Source organism: Podarcis pityusensis (assembly GCF_964106645.2).
Source record: "Podarcis pityusensis genome assembly, chromosome: 5".
Lineage (NCBI taxonomy): Eukaryota > Metazoa > Chordata > Lepidosauria > Squamata > Lacertidae > Podarcis > Podarcis pityusensis.
In genome coordinates, this window is record NC_138032.1 from 30,854,630 (window position 1) to 30,877,478 (window position 22,849).

Here is a 22,849-nt window from a genome sequence, read left to right on the forward strand (position 1 = left end):
AAACGGCGCGCGCCAGGCAGGCAGGTACCCGGTGCGCAAAATCATTTCGCGCCGTATTGGTCACCGCATCCTAGATATTATCTATCTAAATATCATTCAGATAGTCAAGTTGTTTGCTGTTACTGTTATTCTTAGTCTCTTTTTAAAGGAAACTGTGTAGAGGGAAGTGCAGTTGTTTCATCAAAGATTTAAAAAAAGAAAAGGAGCCGCTTTGCTAATCGCTTCTTTCCAGAGGAATCCGATCCAGAACCTCGCTTGTTTGCTCTCCAGAAAAGAGCCCCGGGAAACTCGGGCTCTGTACTGACGCGCGCCGGGCGTTTGTGTGTGTGAAGTAATGAACACGGAGCAGCGTTTCCGCGCCCGGCTTGGAGAGATTCTTCAGCAGGACGGCGGGGATGGCGATGCCTGTGGTCGGGGAAAGGCGAGCCTGGAAGAGAGAGGATCCGTCGCCGCTCAGACACTTTCGCCCCGTTGGACAAGGAGGCGACGGGCGGGAAGGAGGCGAGGCTTGGGACGGGGCGGGGCGGCGAGGGGGACGGGGCGGGGCTTTCTTCCCGAGCAGCGCCTCCGACAGGCGGGCGGGCTTGATGGACGGCTGTACGTCACGGTCCCTCCCCCGCCCCCTTGGCAATGTCTACAGCCTGCTGCACTCCCAATTTAAGCATTTATTCCACTGGGATAGAGGAGACCGGAGCAGCGCTGGCACCAAAAAACCATGGCTGGGATTGTATATTTCTTCACCGTCTTGCCGCTTCTCTTTGGGATTTGCGAGGGGGTTACCGGCTCTCGGGTATATCCAGCCAACGAAGGTGAGTGGGAAAATAAAATTTAAAAAGCGACGGGGGTTGGTGGTGGTTGGTACCCCGGGCCGATCCGAGGCTCCATCCATCTCCTCTTTATCTCCGGGGTTTGGGGTGCTTCCCCCCAACACCGTCTTCCAGCGGTAGGGACCGTGAGCGGCCGGCAGCGCGCGCGCTTTGCAGGACGCGCTTGTGGGCAACTTGTGCGGCCAGGAGAAAGTTCGACCCAGGCGCCTGCCTTCCGGACGGACCGATGGACGACCTCCCGGCTGGGCTCCCTCCCTCTGTGCCAAGGGAGGCTGGACAGCCGAAGGGGAAGCTTCGCCAGGGTGCTTCTCCACCCACCCACCTACCCACCCGTCCTGCTTCCTTTTGCCGGAGCTTCGCCCCGCAGCCAGACTCCCCACGTCCGCCGGCACCATCGCGTCGCCCCCTGGACGGCGAGAGGTGGAAGTTTGGAGCGGCGGCGGCGGGGCGGGCTGGAGCCGCCTCGGATCCTCGCCTTGCTGGGGAGCTGCGTTTGCCGCAGACGCGACGTCCCGGCGCGCGCGGCGCAAAAGCGCGTGGGAGCTTGACCTGGATTTTCCGAGATGCCTGGAGCCGACCTGCTCGCAAGTCACGCCGCGGGACCCACGCCAGAAAAAAAGGCCCTTTTTATTTTGCGGACGGGGCCAGATTCTTCCCTTTTTGCACCCCTGTAAAATCTAGGTTAGAGCCCTAAAGTTCAAAGCAACCCTCGCTCCCTGCTCCGTCCGCGCGCCCTCTTGCACCTCCTGGCTTGCTGCATTCCGCGGAGGGCGTACGAATTGGGCATTGTTGTTGTTGTTATTAGTCTTCGTCTTGGAAAGATGATGAGGAAGGAAGCCTAAAGATCTTGGTGTTCGTAAGACTGATGTTACGTAACCCGGGACACGCGCGCGCTTACACACACACACACACGCAGTTTCCTGGAGTACCTGTCTGGCTTTGCATATATCCAGGTGGCCTGCACGTTCCTAAACCAGCTTGACAAGAAGGGGTGTGTTTGTCTGCGCTGCTCCCTGTTTGTGAGTGTGTGTGTGTGTGCGAGAGAGAGATGCCCGTGTGTGTCCATCTGCGCGCGATTTGGCTCCTGCAACTCCTAGGGCAAACCTGGCCATGGTATAATGTCAGAGGCCTGGAAATCACCTGGTACAGAAGAGCACAGATGCAGGCAATGTGCAGTTTAAACTTGAAACCGAGAGGCAAAGCATTTTGCAGATGGATTTGCCTGTGCCTGAGAGATCCCTACACTCTTGCATTTTTAAAAAAATGCAATGCTGTGTCGTCCCGCCCCCCCTCCCTTGTTTTTCATCATTTTCTTTGCCATCAGCAACTCAGCCACACTGTCTTCCCACTTTCTTGTTTTCCGTTCATTCCAAGGAATGGAAAAGCCTTGTCCTCTCTGGTGCAGGAGCGCTGGACCAATCTGAGAAGGCTTTGTCTGTCTCTTTCTCTGTCGCTCTTAAAATAGTTTTTGGTTGGTTCTTCTTGATCTTCCAAAGGGAGAGGAGGCAATGTCTGCAGAAATTGCAAATGATCATCATTGGCTTAAAAACAACAACAAACTAAATAAAATATAACCATTCCAGTCAGAAAGGATGTTGCATTTGTTTGTTGTAGTTTGAAACCCTTATTTATTATTTATTTAGAACTTGTGGTTTTTGTAGTCTGACTATGGGAAAGCCTGGGGGGGGGGGCTGAACTGAGGGGCTGAGATTTCATTGAATGTCTCAGCGTCTTTAAGTTAAATCTGTACCAGGGGAGCCATTTTTCATGTCCCCACCTCTTACTCCATCTTTAACAAGAGGCTTAGGAGGTACAAAGAATTCAGTGGTGGGCCTTAGTACACACTTGGGTTCTTCCCCCCACCTTTTTTTTTGTTTCCTACAGATTTAATACACCCTCCCTCCTCACTCAATGCATCCAATCTCTTACTCCTAGAAATATTACCCTGGAAGGTGGATTAAAAGGAAAATACACCTTTTTTTTCTTGCAAGTGTCATTAAACACCCAGAAGGTGGTAACAAAACATATTGGGTTCAGTGTTTATGGTGGCAGCGATACACCAATTTGGATTACACTATATGTCAAACTGTGTGCTCCACCTGCTTCAGAAATTCACCGACATACCCCTAAGAGATGTGCAATTCATGAAACAGAAGTGACGGACGGTGTAAACAAGGACATTTATTACAAGACAAATGAAATTACTTTCATGATACTTATTATTGGAGTGTCTACATGTTACATACCTCATTTCCCACCACAGGTATATATAAGCCTGTCCTTTCATCCTTCCTCAGCTTTGTAAATCCTTAGCTCTTTGTGAGCAAGTCCCTTGAAGACGACAGTGATACTTTTTCACAAGACTGTTCTGCATGGCTAAAACCAGTGGCACGTCTACATGGGAATAAACCCCATGGAACACAGTGGGGCTTCTGATTCAGTGCAGATAGGATTGTTCTGCATATAAATGAGAGGGCTAAATAGAAGCATTGCTTATCAGTAGTAAGATTTTTTTATTTTTACTTGATTTCTTTAAGTGTTTAACCGCCAGGCCGTTGGCCTTCCAACACCTTTTGTACAGTTGTGGGGCATAGTTCAGAGAATGAGCTGTGAGCATGGAGGTCCTCAATTCATAGAATTGTAAAGGAACCCAAGGGCCATCTGTTCCAACCTTCTGCAGTGCAGGAATATTTTTGCTCAGTGTGGGGCTCGAACCCACGAACCTGAGATTAAGAGTCTGTCAACTGAGCTATCAGTCAAGAGGTGACTCTAGGATAGGGTCAATGGGGTTCCCTCCAGAAGTTGTTGGATTCCCACTTCCTTCAGCCCCAGCCAGTATGGCCAATAGTCATGGCCATACCACATGGGATACCTTTGCACTAGGAAGGCACTATGGCAGTAGGTGCAGAATGGGAATACTAAATCTGTCTTGCCCTGTAGGAGTGTTGTAAAGGTTACCATGGTGTGTGTATCACATTCACCACTGTGGAAATTCAGTGATCCATAAAAGAGTTAGTTGCATTTAATTAACAGATTAACCATACATAACTGAAGCCTCATTAACTTCCACCATGAGATCTAGGCAGTAAGTCTAAACACAGTGGTGCTTACTCCCGAGTATGTGAGTAAAGACGATTATGAAGCATTTGGGCAGGGATCTGACTAAGGGGCTCATTTCTGATTAATGTAACTTTTTTACTGGATCACGGCCACAAAGTTTGAATAAATATTGATCTCTAATTGAAAGTAGTCCATGACCACTGGCGTGACTGGTTAAAAAAGAAAGTGTTGATATAAATCTTGTCTGAGTGAGGATCTTTCTTTTCACATGTGGAAATAGTCAGGTAAATTTTTTCTAAAAACTTCACCTGAGTTTCAGTAAGGGTAACTTGTCATTTATGTTTGTTTCCCCCTTTTTGCAGTTACCTTATTGGATTCCAGATCTGTTCAGGGTGAACTTGGGTGGATAGCAAGCCCGTTGGAAGGAGGGGTAAGTTCTGCATCCCTATCTGATCATCTAGGTAAAATGGAATGATTAGTACATTTCTGGTGAATCCTAATGGCTCGATTATTGTTGATTGTGGGGAGAAGGTCACATTTCTTCCATAGCCTGTGATGTGAATTACACTTTGTTGGAGAAACCTTATACTCCCAATGCATAGCTCTGTCAAGAAGGAAACCGTAGAGAGTGGAAAGAGACTTTCAGTATCTGATCAAAGAATGCATATTTACAACCCAACCCTAAGAATATTTCTCCCAGAGTAAACCCTGTAAGGTTTATTTCCTTGCAAGGCATCTATGTATACTCACTCGGGTGCAAGTTTCTGAGGGTTCAATGAGGCTTACTCCAAGGTAAGTTTGCACAGGATTGTGGCCTTAGATACAATAATGTCTACACTTGCTTCTTCCAAAGAAGTGGAGTTACACTGAGAGCAGGGATGGGGAACCTGTGGCCATCTGGATGTTGCTGGGCTCTAAATCCCATCAGGCTCAGCCAGCATGGATGATGGCAATTGGATGATGGGTTTTGTTGTCCAACACCTTCTGGAGGGCTCCATTGTTCCCAAGCCCTGATTTAGGGTGACCACTATCCAGTTCCCAGATGGCAGGTGAACAGGATTTGTGTCAGTTTAGGACACTTCAAAAGGTGTGATGCTACCTTAATAGATTAGATATTCTAGTCCATGAGGTTTCTTTCCTCCCTTAAAAAAAATCAAAATCAAAAGCTCTGCTTTTGGGGGGAACAGCAGTGCAGTGTATAAAGCAAAGCAAAGCAAAAGCTTCTTCTTAATCCATTGCTGAATGGTGAATATTTAACACATTTGCAGATCTGGACTCTGGGAGAGAACGGAATCTCGGCTTAGTCAGGACTCTGTGCAGACGTTCACTCTTAATTTAGCAAAGGATTTGTAGACAAATACCATGCAGTCAGTTAGTCTGCTGAAGAACTGCTGAGTAGACCCTGATTCTTACCGTAGGTACTGTGTCCCCAGCATGCCATGGGATCAGGAATTTTTATTAATTACCGGGGGTGGGGAGAGGTGCAGATAGAAACCGCCACCTTATTTTCACTGCCACATATGCAGGGTGAATATTAAGAGCAATTTCGGGGGGGGGGGGGAGAAACAATGCACATGGTATTTCCATTCAAATATGCTCAAATCCCTTTAAAATTAAATGGAAACCTCTTCTTGCTGCGCTTAGAGGCAAACAATTGATGCCTAACTAAGTCCAAATAATTAAAAAAAAAACACTAAAGTTTGGAAAGATTGCCAGTTATATAATAAACAGGAAGGCAAATTCCTTCAATGGGCTAATGAAATATACTGTAGTTGGACGTCCGTCGGTCCTGTAATTAAAAAGAAGAAGAAAGGTGGTGGGTGGGGAGGATGGTGACAAATGGAAGGAATGTGAGGCTGTTTATGTAGCGATGCATTATGCATAAGCTCTGAATTAGCCCTATCATGGGAAAATGGTATATTGTCCTGCTCCCATTGTTGCTCTGCCCGAACTTGACTGCAGTCAGGTTTTGCTCTGCCTGTGCCCACTGTGCTGTCCCTGGAGCCATTCCCTGCCTGCCTCCCCCAGCCCTAGAAAAGGGGAATGATTGACAGGCCTCTGGCGGTGCAGACAGCACACATTCACTGTTGATTGCCGGCAATTGCCCTCATCTTTGACAGTGGGGAAAGGTACAGCTTTATCTGGGTGAGAGTCAGGCATCTCAGTTAATCCTATACCCTGGAAAGGTCAATGAATTAGTCTTTCTTTCTATGCACCCATGGGGCATCCCTTCTGTAGATTCAAATATCGCCATTTTGAAGAAGTCAGCAATTGTGACTGATTGGCAGAGGATGTCCCTATATTAATTTTCAAGGTGTTTGTGTGTGTGTGTATCTGTGACTTAACGTTCGTAACATATGAAGTCTGAGGAGAAACGTAAAGAGGACTAGTTTCAATAAATCCATGTCTCTGTGTGCTGCCTTTTCACGTTGGCAGTGGGGAAAAATCAAGAGGGCTTAGTCTTGTCTTCAAGTCTGTCTGCAGGAGTGCCTTGAAAGTGCTTTCGTATAGCTGCATATGCTGCAGATTTGTTTCAAAGCGCTGGGAAAAGTAACACTTCTCCCGCCCTCTGCCTTCGAGAACACCCAAAGGTATAGAGCCTTCGCAGATCAGCACAGCCTTCATTTTATACTGTGTATAAGCTCACTGTACGTTGCAAAGCCCTTGGCCCCGCCCTCTTTTTATGGATCCAGAACAGGTCATTCCTGAAGTGTGAAGTATTTTATGTGTTAATATGAGACGTTGGAGATAAAAATAGGCCACTTTACCAGTGAATAGCGCTATTACTAAATCTATAGTAGCCCTAGAGGAATGAATGTGTTACATTATAAATTTAATTAATGATTTACCTTTAAAATTCACAGTTGAAAGGAAATCCTGGGTCTGGAATGCTTTTACTGTGGGATTATTAAACCATGGGAAGAGTTGCTTTAGAAAGCTGAAATGAAAAAATAGAGAGGAAGTGTTTGTTTTTGACAACGCATTTAACGTTTCAAATTTATAACGGTTGGAAATGGGGGGGGGGACATTTATAGTATTGGGCCATTTGCCTCAGAAATATTGAGGCAAATGCCTATAAATAAACAAACACCTCTTGTCAAACAAAAACCAAAAGGGAGAAAGTCAGAAGGGTTTTTGCAGCAAGGAGCTACTGAATGCAGCCATGTTCCTTTCATAGACTTCAATAGGCTTTGGAGTCAAACTTCTTTTGTGCAAAGGGGCAAAAAGGAAATCCCATGGACAATTCTTATTTCCCTCTCCTCTTCCTTCCTTCGCCCCTGCACAGACTATAGGCTGATAACATGGAAAGTGGTGGATCATAAAGGGCAGGACTGTAACACAATGCTCATTTCATGGCAGTTGTAAATTAGAGAACTCTGTTGCTTACATCATGTTAGCATTTTACACTGATAAATGGCTTTCCAGTTTCCCCCTGGTTATTGATTTATTCCCCTCTTTCCTTTTTTTAAAGGGGTGTGTGTGTGGATTTGCAACCATCTTCTCTAGGCAATAACTCTGATATTATCCTTTTGACTCTGGTGACGGCCAGAGATCTATAAGCTGACCCAGCTATCAAACTAGATTCTTTTTAAGCTAAACAGGACCGGAATGGTTACAAACTTCAACAGAAATGTACAGGATGCATTAAGAGTTGTAGGCTGGGTCCTATAGTGTCCATTTAGCAGAGCATGTTTAATACTTGATTGCCAGGAATTTGGATTCTAACTGTTCCATTTCCCCCCCACCCTCCGCTCCCCACATGCTTCATTGTATAAGCTGGAACCTTAGAATTTAGCTATTATTTTGCATAAATGAAAAAAAGGTCCTTCCCACCCTTTGAACCTTAATTCAGCAGAACGGTGCTCCTTTCTCAAAAAGAAGAGACAGAAAAGGCCTCAGCAGTAGCTTTCTTTTCTGTATCATGTGATTAACATAATCTCATTTAACAATGTTCAAAGCTCTTATTGACCACTTCCACTCTCCTTTTCTTTTATGATATGTTCATCACACTCCTGCCGAAATGCGGCTTGATAATACAGAATCTAATTCATTCTTAATCAAAGTTTCATTTTTCTGTGGGGTGGTTATTATCATGTTTGGCATTCTAATTTTTTTAAAACCAGTCCAGAATTTAAGAAGAAAGCTCACCTTTCAGTTAGGCAATGCAGGTTTATGAGGCATGGTCTGTTGCTCCATTGTTGCTATTAGAGTTGAAGAATGTAAAATTGTGTTGTCTTGAGGTGCCTTAAGCCAGAATGTTTGAAACGGAACCAGCGGGTGCAAGCCAGAAAAAATATAGGTATGCTTGCATTTCATTGCGATCATTCCAAGGTGGTGACTATAGAGATAGAGAAGCGAGTGGTGCTGTGGTCTAAACCACTGAGCCTCTTGGGCTTGCTAATTGGAAGGTCAGTGGTTGGAATCTGTGTGACGGAGTGAGCGCCCGTTGCTCTGCCCCAGCTCCTGCCAACCTTGCAGTTCGAAAGCACACCAGTGCAAGTAGATAAATAGGTACCGCTGTGGCGGGAAGGTTAACAGTATTTCTGTGCGCTCTGACACTCGTCATGGTGTCCCGTTGCACCAGAAATGGTTTAGTCGTGCTGGCCACATGACCCGGAAAGCTTTCTTAGGACAAACACCTGCTCCCTTGGCCTGAAGGGATGAGCACTGCACCCCATAGTTGCCTTTGACTGGACTTACCCAGGGGTCCTTTACTGTTTTACGTTTACCTCAGAATGTAATACAGAGAGGCAAATGATATATACACACAAATATATTATATTTTGTGGACTCAGAACTTCAGATAGCTCAGCTTTTGCCAATCTGGTGTCCTGCAGATAGTTTGGACTACAACTTCCATCTGCCCACCAGCATGGCTATGCTGACCAAGCATGTGAAGGTTGAGTTAGTCTGTGCAATGGACGTAATAGGTATTTGCTGATGGCTGAAGGTGGTTGAATAGGGCTGGAGCTGGGTATTACGAGTCGTTCTGGAAAGTGAGAGAGGATCAGTAAGCGGTTGCAGTGTAATAGCTGGGAGTGCTAGTTAATGGAATTGTGGATTCTCCTCTGCCATAAGATCACTAGGTGGCTTAGGCAAGCTGCTATTCTCTCAGCCACAGCCAGGGTCTCTCCCTTCTACATCTGTAACATAATGATTCTGCTCTATATTTCAGGGGTTGCTGTAAGGATGACTGAGAGAGGAGGAACAGGGAAAACTGCTTTGTACCAAGTTAGACTATTGGCACATTGAGTTGTGTGTTGTCTACACTGACTTGCAGTGTCTCTTCAGGGATTTAGGGAGGGGTCTTTTCCTAGCTCTACCTAGAGATGCCAGAAATTGAAGCTGGGGACCTGAATGCAGAGGTGTTTTGCCACAGAGCTGCAGCCTTTCTTTCCTTTCGATATATGTGTTGTTGTTTTATCATAGTCACCAGATAGTATTGCAATATCCTGCATAGATATTGAGCCGATCTTGTTCTTGTTTCCTGTTCTGCCACTCATGTTGCATGCAACCCTGGGCAAGTTTCTTATAGTGCAATCCCATTCTTAATTCCTCAGAAGTAAGACATATTTGGGCTTGTTCCCAGGTAAATATGTATAGGGTTGCCACCTTATATCTTTGTATCTGCTTTTAAAAAATAAATCAACATTTATATGCAGAGTAGAATACCTGTTAAGGTTGCACAGTGTTTGGGTTTTATAATACTCCCAGCTACGAGGGTTCATTCAGATCATGGTATATTAAGGTTGATTACAAGCTAGCATATATCCGTTTTTCTTTGGAAAATATCACTTTCCTGAGGTCTTCAATTAGGCTGCTATTAAAACCTGATTTCCTTTTCAGTATATGGCTTTATTTTTGCTCGTGTGTTTGAAGCACCCTGTATGTTCTGATTTTTTTAATGGCTTCCGGTATAAAGAGAAATAAACGAAGCCAATTGGGGGAGAGAGGAATTAATTTATCTGGCGGTAGCAAGGTTTGATTATGCTTTTCACACTCTTCCCGTCTCACGTTTGTCCCTTTTGGTTCTTCACAGTGGGAGGAAGTGAGTATTATGGATGAGAAAAACACTCCAATCCGCACTTATCAAGTCTGCAACGTGATGGAGTCCAGTCAGAACAACTGGTTACGAACTGATTGGATTCCCCGCGAAGGGGCTCAGAGGGTTTATATTGAAATCAAGTTCACACTCAGAGACTGCAACAGCTTGCCAGGTGTCATGGGGACTTGCAAAGAGACTTTTAACCTCTACTACTACGAGTCGAGCAACGATAAGGAGCGCTTTATCCGTGAGAGCCAGTTTGCTAAGATTGACACCATCGCGGCCGACGAGAGCTTCACTCAGGTGGACATTGGAGACAGGATCATGAAGCTCAACACAGAGATCCGCGACGTGGGGCCCCTGAGCAAGAAGGGATTTTATCTGGCTTTCCAGGATGTCGGCGCTTGCATTGCCTTAGTGTCTGTCCGCGTTTTCTACAAGAAGTGCCCGCTGACAGTCCGTAACCTGGCCCAGTTTCCGGACACGATCACCGGGGCAGACACGTCCTCTCTGGTGGAAGTTCGCGGCTCTTGTGTGAACAATTCCGAAGAGAAGGATGTGCCAAAGATGTACTGCGGGGCAGATGGTGAATGGCTGGTACCCATTGGCAACTGCCTGTGCAATGCTGGGTATGAAGAGCACAATGGAGAATGCCAAGGTAGGGCCCCCCTGCATTGTGCAGTTCATTAGGGGCTGGTGTTCATAATTGAATCAGAGATGAGAATCGGTGGAAGGCTGCCCGTAATTAGCAGTCCCTGTGGGATGCAATGGGATGAAGGGGTCTAATGAGGAAGTCCAGTAGTTCCAGGTGGCAGGGCTAAGGAGTGCATAATACTGACAGAACAAATGGCACCGCCATAATCGGCAGAAGGCACGGCACATTTGCTATCAGAGGGTAGATTAGAACTGGCTTGCATCTCCCCATTCACATTTGAATGAGGATGGAAGCCATGTTATCTGAGCCAGTGCTGTTTAAAGGGGCAGAATCAATTTCTCTTCATTTCTTTTTTTAAAAGGTGAGATTGCTATTCCGGCTAAAAGAAAAGGCACAGCAGCAACAAGCTGTCTCCTCCTTCATGGCAGAGGACAGAAGCTTCCTTTTGTTTTTCAGGGGCCCTAAGGAATGACTCTTTAGTGTCTCATTTGATAACTTTTCACGAAATAATCCTTGAATACGTGACATGGCTGCTTTTGTGAAATATTTTTATTTCTCAGAAAGTCTCCATTGTTTCCTTTACAAAGGAGCATGCTAGGAGACTCTAAGAAATGCAAGAAGTCATCTGTTTGCCCCCCTCCTTTCCCCCTTCTCTGCAGAATTAAGGATTAAGGTTCTTATAAAAGGCAGCTTATCTTAAAGAAAAGAAAAGGGAGGGGAGATTTAAATCGCCTTTGTGGGTGCCTGTGATTTTTAGTTATACATTATCATGATTTTATAAATAGGTTATTACTGATTATGGACTTGATTGCCCCCTTAGTCGCATGTTCAGGATCAGTCTCTAATGGCTCTTTTTGCCAAATGAATGCCTCTTCGTATATGTTGCTAAACGGATGAGGCCCAGCGATGCCGAGGCTGATTCATTTTAATTGCAGTTTGTTAAGGGTAATGATTTTTTTTTTTTTAAAAAAGTGTGTGTGCAATATATGTGGTATAGGAAAAAGCAAAACATAACACTGATTTCTGTAAAATAGGTGTAAAATGGCATCTTCCTCCCACAAAGCATTTCATACCGAGATGGTTTTATATGATCATTTATGGGCAATGTGAAGTTCATTATTATGCATTGAAATTAAGAGTTGGCAGGAACGCAGCTCTGAGCACAAACATTTTCCTTTGCTATCATACTTCCATCAGATATGTTCATGTCAGTGGGGGGGAAGCAGGGGTAGGGGGTGGGAGAGATGAGCATATCTTATCAGCAACACAATTATGAAAGGTTGGAGTGAGAATTGAAAAATGAATTGCATGATGACAAGGCACATGTCTTGAGTAAATTATTCTGTCTCTTGGAGTGGGCAGGAACTTGGAAACCTTTGCTGGGCAGAACAAACAAATTGTTACCAACATGCAGATGTCATGCTGAGTAGATTTTGTGGGGAGGGAGGGAGATGTGTTAGCATCAAAAGAGATTTCTTAAAATTATTGCTGTTTTTCCTAGTTTGTAAGCAATACTTCTTTCATTTTATTTTTGCATGGTTTAGCTGGTGGGAGAGCAGGTGGACCAAATTAGAAAGTTGTGCTTTGCAAAGAGATTACTCCGTATTCTGCTAAAGTGGGTGTTAGGGGCAGTATTGGCTAACACTGATTGATGCCAAATTAAAACACTCCTTAGTCAATGACCCACACATTATTATCTAATCACATGACAGCCAGAGTGTTGTGTGGGAGAAATCACTTGTGATCTTTTGGGGCAGGAGGCCCCCACATCTTTTTAAAAAGCAGTAGGTGGTTGAAAGTGACATTGACACAGAAAATACTTGGTAACTCTCTGTTCGGCTCTACTGGACTTACGGAAACTGATTATTCACACCTTAAGTTAATGACCAATCCTGATGAGATCATGTATAAAAGGAAGAAAGAAACCTTTTGTCTTTTGCATCTCCTGTGTTTTAAAACCCTCCCATTAAACGTTCCATTGGAAGAAAATACAATCCAGCAAGCAGTCTTAAATTGTTAGCCATTTCATCAGTTGTTGATTGTATTTTCCTTGCAAAAAAACACACATTTCTTCCAGTTCCAAGACAAATGTTTTTCTCAATGTTCCCTAAGCCCACAGGCTTTGCTATGAATCACTTGTTAATGGCCATGTTTACTTGGAATCCAGACTATTAGTGTACAGGTGAATCAGATGACTTTGGATTTGGATGCTCTTCCAGAGGCTGAGTTTGGTTATTTGGTGTTTGGTAATCATTATTCTTGCCCTTTAACATTTTTGTGTGAAAATAAACACCATCTAGAGAGCCAAAAGCATTGTTATAGAACTGGGCAGCCAGCTAAAGAGAAGAAAGAAAGCCATCTCAAGTCCACAAAAGCTTATAAAAGAGTAAGCTTGGAGGGCTGTGAACAGGTTCCAGACCGATTTTCCAACAGCACGGCTGTGGCAGGACAAATGTAGGAGTAGGTCACAGGTCATTCACTTCCTCATCCATCTTCCTCCCGTGATCCTGAGGTCAGAGTTAAGATTGATTAAGATCTTAAAAGCTTGACAAAGGCTTGGTGGGCAAAACTGGGCAGGCTGGGTGATGGGTGTGTGTGTGTGTGTGTGTGTGTGTGTGTGTGTAGGCAGAGGGTGCCTCTGTTGTCTTGAGATCTAACATTGCTCATCTGCTGGAGTCTTCAGAACTTTGGGGACCAAAAGGTATTTCCTATTGGCTTCCTTTCATCCAGCAGTGTATGTTAATTGAATTTTTTTAAAAGAAAGAAAGAAAGAAAGAAAGACAGAACGAGAAAAATAAAAGAAGACATGTCGAGTCTACCAGGTGATGCCTGGGTAGCACCCCAAAGCTGCCGCAAGTTCATTTAGTGTTTGGATCTTGAATAACATTTTCTGAAATGGAAACCTTGTTCTCTCCCCCCATCCCTATTCAGTTGTCTCTTCTAAGTAAGAAGAACGTGTTATTGGGGTTAACAGAAGCTTGAACTTGCTGAGTGGTTTCAGTGAAGGAGAGCTATTCTGTGGGGACTTGGCAGTAGTCAAAAAAAGAGAGCAGGGAATCAGGGAAGAAGCAGGATTCCAAGATCAATAAACAAAACAAAACCCAATAATCTATTTTTTACGAGTTCTCCACTACGTCTGTCTTTAAAATTAGCAATCTATCGTTGTGAGAATATTGCTCGTGTGTGTTGAAAGTTGCCCCTGTAATTTTAAATATAAGTAAAGTACACATGATTTCCTCAAGCTTATTTAGCAACCAGTGTTGTGTTTCAAAAAGAGAATAAGAACTGCATGGGAAATATTATTAATGAAACATGAAATTACCTTATATTCGAGGCATATCTCAAAAGCTAAGGTAATTACTGCTTTAAGGGGGGGGGGGAATGTAGCTGTTGGCTGATGCTCTTTTGCTAAAAGATGCCATTGGTGATTAAAATTGTTTTGTTACACATTAGCTCAATGTGGTTTTGATTTTTGTTATGTAATTTCCTTATCAAAGCAAGTAGATGTAATATATGGAAAAAGCAGAGAAGATGCTAAATCAAGCAAGTAATAGAATTGCAGCTCTCTGTAATTGTTCTGATGCAGTGAAACCTGTAAGTTAAATTTTATGTATCCCATTTAAGGTCACTGCACCATAAAATCCAGATATTTTAATTACATTTTGCATAAACACCCCAAGATTTCAGCATCTTGTTGTATGTATATTCTCTCTTAGGAAACTTACAAAGCCAATTGGCAGAACATCCCACAAGGTTTAAGATATGTTTTTGAAATCGTCTTCTTTTTGCCATGTTTGGGATTTCCCTTCTTTCCCTTCTGCCTTTGATAACAGGATCCTTAAGCAGGAATAATTTAGATGCCATAAAATAAATACTCATATAAGAACTTTTTGTTGCACTAGGGGAGTAAAGTTTGCCTGTTGTTCCTAAACAGGAATTCACCCTTTTCTTTTCCCTATAGAACATATCTTTAAAATGTTGATGCCTGTTCTGTAGACAAATAGCATATACATAAAAGCAATTCTAAACTGCAGTTCTGCTTCTTCCTCTTATTGAAATCAACATGCTCATGAGTAACTTTGCGTACCAGCTTTTGGATGTATCCAAGATAGCAAAACGATCCGTAACATTTGACTTGTAAACTGGTTGCTTGAAAATAAGGGAGTGCATCTTTGTGAGGGTATGTATGTGTGAGCATGTGTGTCTGTGTGTGTAAAAGATCAAACTTATTTTTTTAAAATGGGGGAAGTGTTTTTTTTTAAATAAAAATTATTTGGAGACAAATTTGTGGCAGGTGTTTGCTGTTGGGTGGTTGTTTTTCCTCCACTGAAATGTTTTGTAGTCCTTCTTTTTCTAAATGTGAATCATAGCAAACTCTGGGCTAAGGTTTCTGAATAGTATTCAGTCTTTCCAGTTACAGTGCACGAAATCTTGTACGTTCTTTCTAAGTTGTAGCATTGGCCATAGAAATACAGCCTGGCTTTTCCATGGGCTGTTTGTCTGTGTTTGGTCCACTGATCTTAGATCTTTATTGGTGCTTTGAGGGGACTTGATAAAGGAAGACTTCAGCCATCCCTTATGTCTTTTGAATCACTCTTTCTCTCACTCCTCCCTACATTGCCCTAAACTTGTGGATCAAACTCTGCTCTCATTTCATCTGATTCTGCTTTCTTCTTTTGATATACTTTGTTGGAGCAGGTGAGGTCACATAGTTTCATGAGCTGGAAATAATTAACACTTCCATGACTAAATGGTCACTTTATGAATATTCAGGATCTGCTTCACTCTCCCTGGGAAGCAAACATGTTGGTTTCGTTCCCATTGCTCCCAGTGGAGAGGGATGAGGTTTCCCCTGTGAATGAGGATTGTCAGCTGTCTGGCCAGTTTGCCTTTTGCATGCAGCAGATTCCTCATTTGCATATTTTGTATACATCCTCATGCAAAGTAGCCCACCCATTTCCCACTTTCACAAAGGAGATAAGCGCTTCCTTTGGAAAGTCCAGAGGAGAAGCTCCTTCTATTTATGCAGATCCTAAAGTCTTGGGTTTCATGCAAATGCATTTGATCGAAGCTCTTTGTTTAAGAGATAGGGAGTGCATATTTGCCCACCATTCCTCTTTGTGGCCCAGTCTTTCCACACAAAAACCCACACAGGCCTTGAGGCCCTCTCGGCCTTATGGGAAATGCTGACTACTGAGCCAATACAAAACTGTTAGATGGAGAATTCACACTTTAGGTGTGAACTTCATCAGTGTTTCCAAGGTTTTGTGAATAAAAAGGGACACTGAGTGCAAGTCAACTTGGGTAAAGTGGTGCTGTGTTAAGCCTTGCTAAAAGGCAAATCAAACCTGATGGGTAAAGAATTGAAATGGCAACTTTATGAAAATAATATTAGTTTGATCAACTTAACTGAAATTACTCTTGTTTACATAAAAAGAAAATCGTAAAAGAGATGTAGCCCTTTGTGATGCATTACATATACAGTTATTTTCTTTTTAAAAATACGATATTCTGGGCATATCTATCTGGGCCCCACCTGCATTATACATTGAAAACAGTATCATAACACTTTCAGCAGTCATGTCTCCCCCTCCCTCCAAAAAATCTCCCCCCCTAGGAATGATAGTTTCTTAATGGTGCTATTTTTCTCTGGGAATTATAGCTCTGGTAGGTGAACAGGGGTCTCAGATGGTCAGCACCCTTAACAAACTACATTTCCCAGCATTCTGGGGGGGGTGTGGCTCAGTTGGTTAGAGCATGGTGCTGATAACTCTTAAGGTTGAAAGTTTGATCCCCATATGGAACGGCTGCATATTCCTGCATTGATGGGGGGTTGGACTAGATGATTCTCAAAGTCCCTTCCAACTGTGATTCTAGGATTCTAAGACCTGACTGTTTGAAGTGGTATGATACTGCTTTGAAATTTATAGTGCAGATGGGCCCTCAGAAGTGAATCTCTTAGAGTTCAATAGAACTTGCACCTAGCAAAATGTGTACGATTGCAGCACAAGAGGTTTCTCTAACACCTCTTCCCTCCTTTAATGCATTCACTTAAGACGACCATTTGCTGATGTACCTCAAAGCCACAAACGCCACACCCCTTGACCCACATGACACCAGCTAGCCTGTGGCAGCCTACATGTAACTTGCAACTTTATTAAATGGTGCCAAAACACAGGTATGCTTGGGACAGTTTGGTTGAAAGGTTTATCGATCTGAACTATGGCATCTGAAGCATGTACACACTTCATTTACAAAAGAAACCCCCTCAAGTATGGATTGTTTTCATTTTGTCTCTTGCAAATCAATGGTATGAAATCAGAACCAAAATCCATGCTAGATCTATTTTCTCTAAAAAATAACAGGAAAAGGGCATATTTTTTTGCCCCCTGTGAATATGCACACAAAGCTTTTTGATGTGCAATTAGCGTTTAACTCAAAGTTAATTTCACAGAGCAGTAAACTGCAGAGTGTCAGGCCATGTGGCGTAATTAAGCAGAGGTTTAAAACAACAAGGAAACGTGCAGAAGCTTCGATTCAGGCCTGAGCAACATTGAAGGAAGTGAGACCATTTGCTTCTCAGTATAATTGGAAGGGCTATTAGGATTAAATAATACCAAGAGGCACCTTTTGTCTGGCTTTTGATTTAACCTCTCAGGAAAAGTACCGGTAGTTTCCATCTAAAGAATTTGTGTGCTGCTGTTGTTGTTCTAAAGTTATGAAATCGAGCACTTCCTCTAAGCGTTCTTAATCTTTTGTGGCCCAACAAGAGAAAACCCAGGTGGGGGGGGGGTCCAGGTATGGGCTGTTTAAATGGTCCCAGAGCAGACCTGAGGGAAACCTCCCTGCACCCCCAATGGCCAATCTAGGGAGCAGGCTTGGATCCAGCTCCTGATAGGTACTGTGGGCTTATCCCCTGCTGCCTACCCAGGTCAGACTATGACCTTGAGCTCCCTCATTGGGGGCCCTATGGAGTGCCTCCACCCCCCTGCACCACTGCTGCACTGAGAGGGTGAGCGGACTTGGTTTAATCTCTCAGGAAAAGTACCGTATTTTTCGCTCTATAACACGCACCCGACCATAACACGCACGTAGTTTTTAGAGGAGGAAAATCCGTAGGCATGCCACCCGTAGGCATTTCCTCCATAACATGCACAGACATTTCCCCTTACTTTCTAGGAGGAAAAAAGTGAGTGTTATGGTGCAAAAAATACAGTAGTTTCCATCTAAAGAATGTCCTGCTGTTGTTCTAAAGTTATAAAATTGAACACTTCTTCTAAGTTTTCAAGATGGTCTGTGCACCTCTTCCTAATTAAAAATGTCACTGGATGCAGTCATATAGGTCCTGATTCACACACCAGATATCCTTCGACTCCCAAGTTCCCATCAGCCCCAATCAGCATTGCCAATGGTCAGGGATGATGGGAGTCGGAGTCCAGCAACATCTGGATGGTCAAATCTTCCCCAGCATTGCATGTAGCATTTTATATTGAAATATGGGACAATCCTTTATTATGCAGAACAGGTGGCATTCCTAAGCACATTGATATAAATAAGAATGGATAGTGATGATGTCTGAGAGCTGCATACAAGTTCTGGGAATGACAAAACTCCTTTTTGTCTGATTGTATCCTAATGATCCTTGGCTTCAGCTGGGCCCTGCTTTGAAGATATGCTCCCTCCCAAAGTCATAGCTGCTAATCCGAAAGTAAATGACACATCCTCCTTATAGTTATGACCTCAGTGCTATAAATGATTCAGAACCTGACATTCCTGCCTGTCACCTGGTGTTCCTGTCGATTTATCTATAAGTTTCCGGGCCTCAGGATTTTGTGGGTTTTGGCCACATCATTCCAGGGGACCCAGTGCAGCAACTGCCACTCCCTGCTAATGGAGGTTGGGTTCAGGCTTTGAGAAAAACAAATGCAAGATGCTGTGGTTCCCTTAGAGTGGGATCTGATTTCAAAAATGGGTTGGCCAGGCAATGGCCGGAGGTGTGTTATGCATGTGTTAATCAGGGGAAATAATGCATGCAATTTGGCACTGAGTGGCAGGCTTGAGTAGCAGTTAGTGTCTGAGGTTCTGTCTACAGGTTATTGATGGCCTCCAATGTAAATGGGGGCAAACAGATATCTAACATGCATGTGATTACCTCTCCTGTCTGCTTTGGTTGTCATAGGGGGCTTTGATGCCGTTTCAGAGTAGCATTACGGAAAGAATGTTAACAAGGTACACCTTTCCTCAATCATAGTACTTGCAGTAGTAAGGAAACTGCCTTGAACCTTGTGCTGTATTGATTTTGACAGCTCTGCCTAGGAGTCCCCTTTCCTCTAGGAACTAAATTGGTACCAGCACTTGCCGAGCATGAGCGTAGAATTGTTAGACAATTAAAACAACAGCAACATTGTGAGTATTTTTATCACCTTTGTCAGCTGAGCAAAAGGACAGATTTCATTTGCTCCAGTCCCTATGCATGAGCGTATTCAAGGAGTGCTCATTTGCTCAGGAGTGGTGGCAAGGGGCAGAGAGCTTGATATCTCAAACATTGTAACAGAATGCCGGACTTGGAAATGGGAGGTAGTGGCTCAGTTTACCGGGAGGCACATTATTCCAGTCTCAGTTCCCATCTCTAAAATGTGATCGCCAAATTTTACATGGGCATTAAAAGTGCTCTGTCGGTGAGCAAAGGTCAGATCACCTGGTGAGATGAAGGAGGTTTGTGGAAAATGGAGGGAACGAGACATTTCTGTGCTCAGGTTTAGGTCCAGACTAATGATCTTCATTCAAACTGCTTTTAAGCAAAGCCAGACTCATGAAAATCTGTTCCAGTATCCTTAATAAACTATGGACTGCCAGCTGCTTAAAATCCTTAAAGCATCATTTGAAACAATTCCATTGATAAGGCTAACTTCTCTTATTGGCAGGGATACTTTACTCAGCAGTCGTACAAACCCACGGTACAGTGTCTTAATTATCCAGATAATCCTGTTTGCTTGTATTTTTTTAAACTATGAAGTGCTAGGTAATTATTCAATTCTTAATAGAAGTCAAATGGCAATGTAAACAATAATTAGGATGTTAGACAGACTAATGCGCTTCAAAGCAAATTGGATTTTTTTTTCATACTGTTCAGCATGAAGTCCCATAAAGCTAACAATTTAGTGGCAAGGAAACAAGTTCCATTTTGTTCATATTTTATGGTGTTATCTCTTCATGCCTTGTTTGAGAGAATAACAGTTTGTCCCAATGAAGCTGCTCCAGAGCCAAATGTCACTTTAACAATCGGCTCCCTGCAGTTTGCTATTTGGCTACGCTCTCCCATGGCTCCAGATTGGTTCTTTGTCTGTTTCAGTTCCAGCAGGTCAGAGGTTAAACAGAATACTGATTTCCTCCCACAATATTGACGGCAGGTAAATATGGCCAGGACTGGTGCTTGATTAACATGCAGCCCATTTTGGAGAGATTTGTCCCCCGGTCTCTCTTTTAGGCAGAAGATGTGCTTACTTTCAGATTAACATTTCCCTCCTTGGCTGTTCTTTTCTTCTGAATTAGATGACTTTGAAAGCAGCTCCATTTCCCTTTGATGCATTCCCCCTAAGCCTTAAGCGGAGAGCCTTCGAAAATTCGGGATGCGTTTGAAGAATTCAAGGTTTTCTTTTTTCGAGAAATGGAGATCTGGATTAAAACTGTTGGGCTTCCCGCTTCTAGCGTCGAGAGGGTCTAGCAATCTAGATCCCCAACTTCTCTGAATTTTACCTCATTGGGGGGAAAAACACCCTTTGTGCAAATGACCCAAACAACAAGTGCAAAGCAATTACAGTTCTCAGTAATTTTCTCTCTCTTGTCAACTTAGCGGTTATCGAGCATTTCTCTCTCCCTCTCTCTCTTCATAAATAGTTCCCGAGACAGTTAATTAAATCTTGTCTTTGTCTCCATTACTTCCATTGTATTCAGCCACGACTCAAGGGCAGCTCTCACTGGTAACAAAGACAGGAGGAAAGGACGCTGCTTCTTTCCCCGATATTTTAATCATGGGGTTGTCACACAATAATGCTCTTGGGTGGAGGGTTTTGTTTAGTGGGCACTTCGTGTTCTCACCAGCATTTGAGTGACTTAAACAATTGTCTCTCTCTGCCCGCCATCAAGACTTCTTAAGAAAGGGTGCTAGTGTTCCTCTGCAGTGAGGCCAGTAATGAATTACAGCTGTTTTAATTACACCTACTTTAATTGTTTTCCCAAGAAGAGCAGGTGTCTTAGGAAACAACAGCAACACAGAATGAGCGAAATCCATCCAAAGGGTTAGATATTCCTGTGTGTATATGGGTTGGTTTCAAGGAATGCAACCATATATTTTTGTTAGCTTCCATTTTTATTTTTATTTTTAAATTCAGCTCTTGAGGCTTCTCACCAGGTCAGAACCACAGAAAAATTACTAATTCATTAGCCTTGCTTTCAATATCAGACCACAGATTAGTTAATTTTGTTCTCCTTAAAAGTCTATTTAACTTTGGGTTTATTCTTTCTCCCTCCCTCCCATCCACCCTGTCTTCACCTACCAGTGCTTGGAGCAAGTAATAAAAGTTTAAAGCAGCTGGTGGGGTGGAAGAATATTTTGCAGGGGAATCCCAATCCCACAACTGCTTAAATTTGACTGAGGAATGGCAAATCAAACAGCAAAGCCCTTCTGGAAGGTACACACCAACAGTGTACTTCTATGAACTTGGTACTTGTAATGTAGTTATTTGTTTTCTCCCTTTCAAGGGTTTTCTGTAGCTGAAAAAGACATTCCCACTTGGGAAACAATTTCCTTTTGAAGTGCCCAGCCTGTCAATGATTGAAACCACCACAAGGCAAATTAGCATGTTAAAAGAACTGGATCAATACATTTCTCTCCTCTTCACTCCCCACTTCCTATATCTCTTCTTGGCTTGTGAGAATTTTGAGTACCTTCAAGAGTTCTCGCTCTCAGCAGAGGAGCCAGTTGGTGTTTGAGTGTAACAAGTGGTGTGGGTAACAGGAGATGTACCTTGGTCAAACTCTGGCCACTTGATCCACTTCCCAGACTCAAGTACAGTCTTTTGAAAATGGATTCAAGGAAAATTGACAGCTTTGGGAAGCACAGTCAGTTCATGTAATTATGGAGTGGATTAGAAAGTAAGTGTAGGGAGAAACAGGAGATCAATACAAGGGCACAAGTTGACTGAACTCATCCTTAGATGTTGGAGTACTCAATTTTGTAACATTTAGCATGAGTATGTAGAAGATTTCTTTGGGCTTATCCAATAGGCACGTAAACACACACACACACACACACACACACACACAAATACAAATGAGGCAACAACCCTACTGTTTTATAAAAAGTGCAGAGACCACAGACTTGATAGATAAATTAACAGCAGTGCTGTGAACTGTTAGAAGCAGTCTCCTAGTTGAGAACAGCAGGAGTTTGCTAATTGTTTTAAACAATGTGTGCTTTGTCGCAAAGGGATTGTTTTTGTTTTAAAGGAAGATGGAAAAACGGCAGCCACATGCCACAGATGCTGGCCACTTGGCTGGGTTTCGACAAGGCTAGGAAGGTCAACCGCCACCCTCAGAGACCAAGGGCGGTGAATAAATTTAATTAATAAATGGACACATTCAACCCTACAGAATTAACTGTTGCTGAACCCATGGGAAATGTGATGCTTTTCACATGTGCTCTTCTTTAAGAAGAGCTTGGTGGTGCTCAAAGGCTTACAACTGTTCTCACTGACAAAATTTTCTCCCTGCTGAAAGTATTATTGTGTATTTCATGCCTCCCATTCTCTGTGATTAATATGGCGCAAAATTATGCCACTCAGTGACAGAGAGAGGTTTGATCCACCTCACTAAAAGAGTTTTGACCTTGACTGCTCCTTTGGCTGTAGGCAGTACATTTAAACTTTCTGCTTTTACATTCCCATCTGTCAAGCATGGCTGACATTAACCTTACAGAAGTGTTTTAAGAATTAGGGAGTGTTTGCAAAGATGCCTTGAGGATGAATAGGGCTATATATTCCCCAGCTGGCCGGTACCTTTTCCCTGCAACTGTGCTGGTGTTTTAATTAGGGAATTATTTTGACTGATGATTTTTTTCTGGATGCACTTTATCTGATGTTATAACGGGAAATGTTTTCCTTGGAAATATATTCCTGCTTGTCTTATTTCTGGCACTGCAGTTAGTAAACGCAATTTCTTGGAAGCAAAGGTATGTCTAGCCGGCTCTAATTTATGGGATCA

At 43.3% G+C, this 22,849-nt stretch overlaps 1 protein-coding gene across 2 annotated transcripts in view; it reads left to right on the plus strand.

The window, feature by feature from the left end:
* The first annotated feature begins 654 nt into the window (after positions 1 to 654).
* EPHA4 (EPH receptor A4) overlaps positions 655 to 22,849 on the plus strand; it is a 170,749-nt gene continuing 148,554 nt past the window's right edge. For both annotated transcript variants that reach the window (XM_081006883.1, XM_081006882.1), the window contains exons 1-3: positions 655 to 809; positions 4,250 to 4,317; positions 9,928 to 10,591. In XM_081006883.1, the coding sequence (XP_080863009.1) occupies positions 716 to 809; positions 4,250 to 4,317; positions 9,928 to 10,591 (826 nt within the window). In that variant the 5' untranslated portion in view covers positions 655 to 715. The remainder of the gene's footprint in view (positions 810 to 4,249; positions 4,318 to 9,927; positions 10,592 to 22,849) is intronic.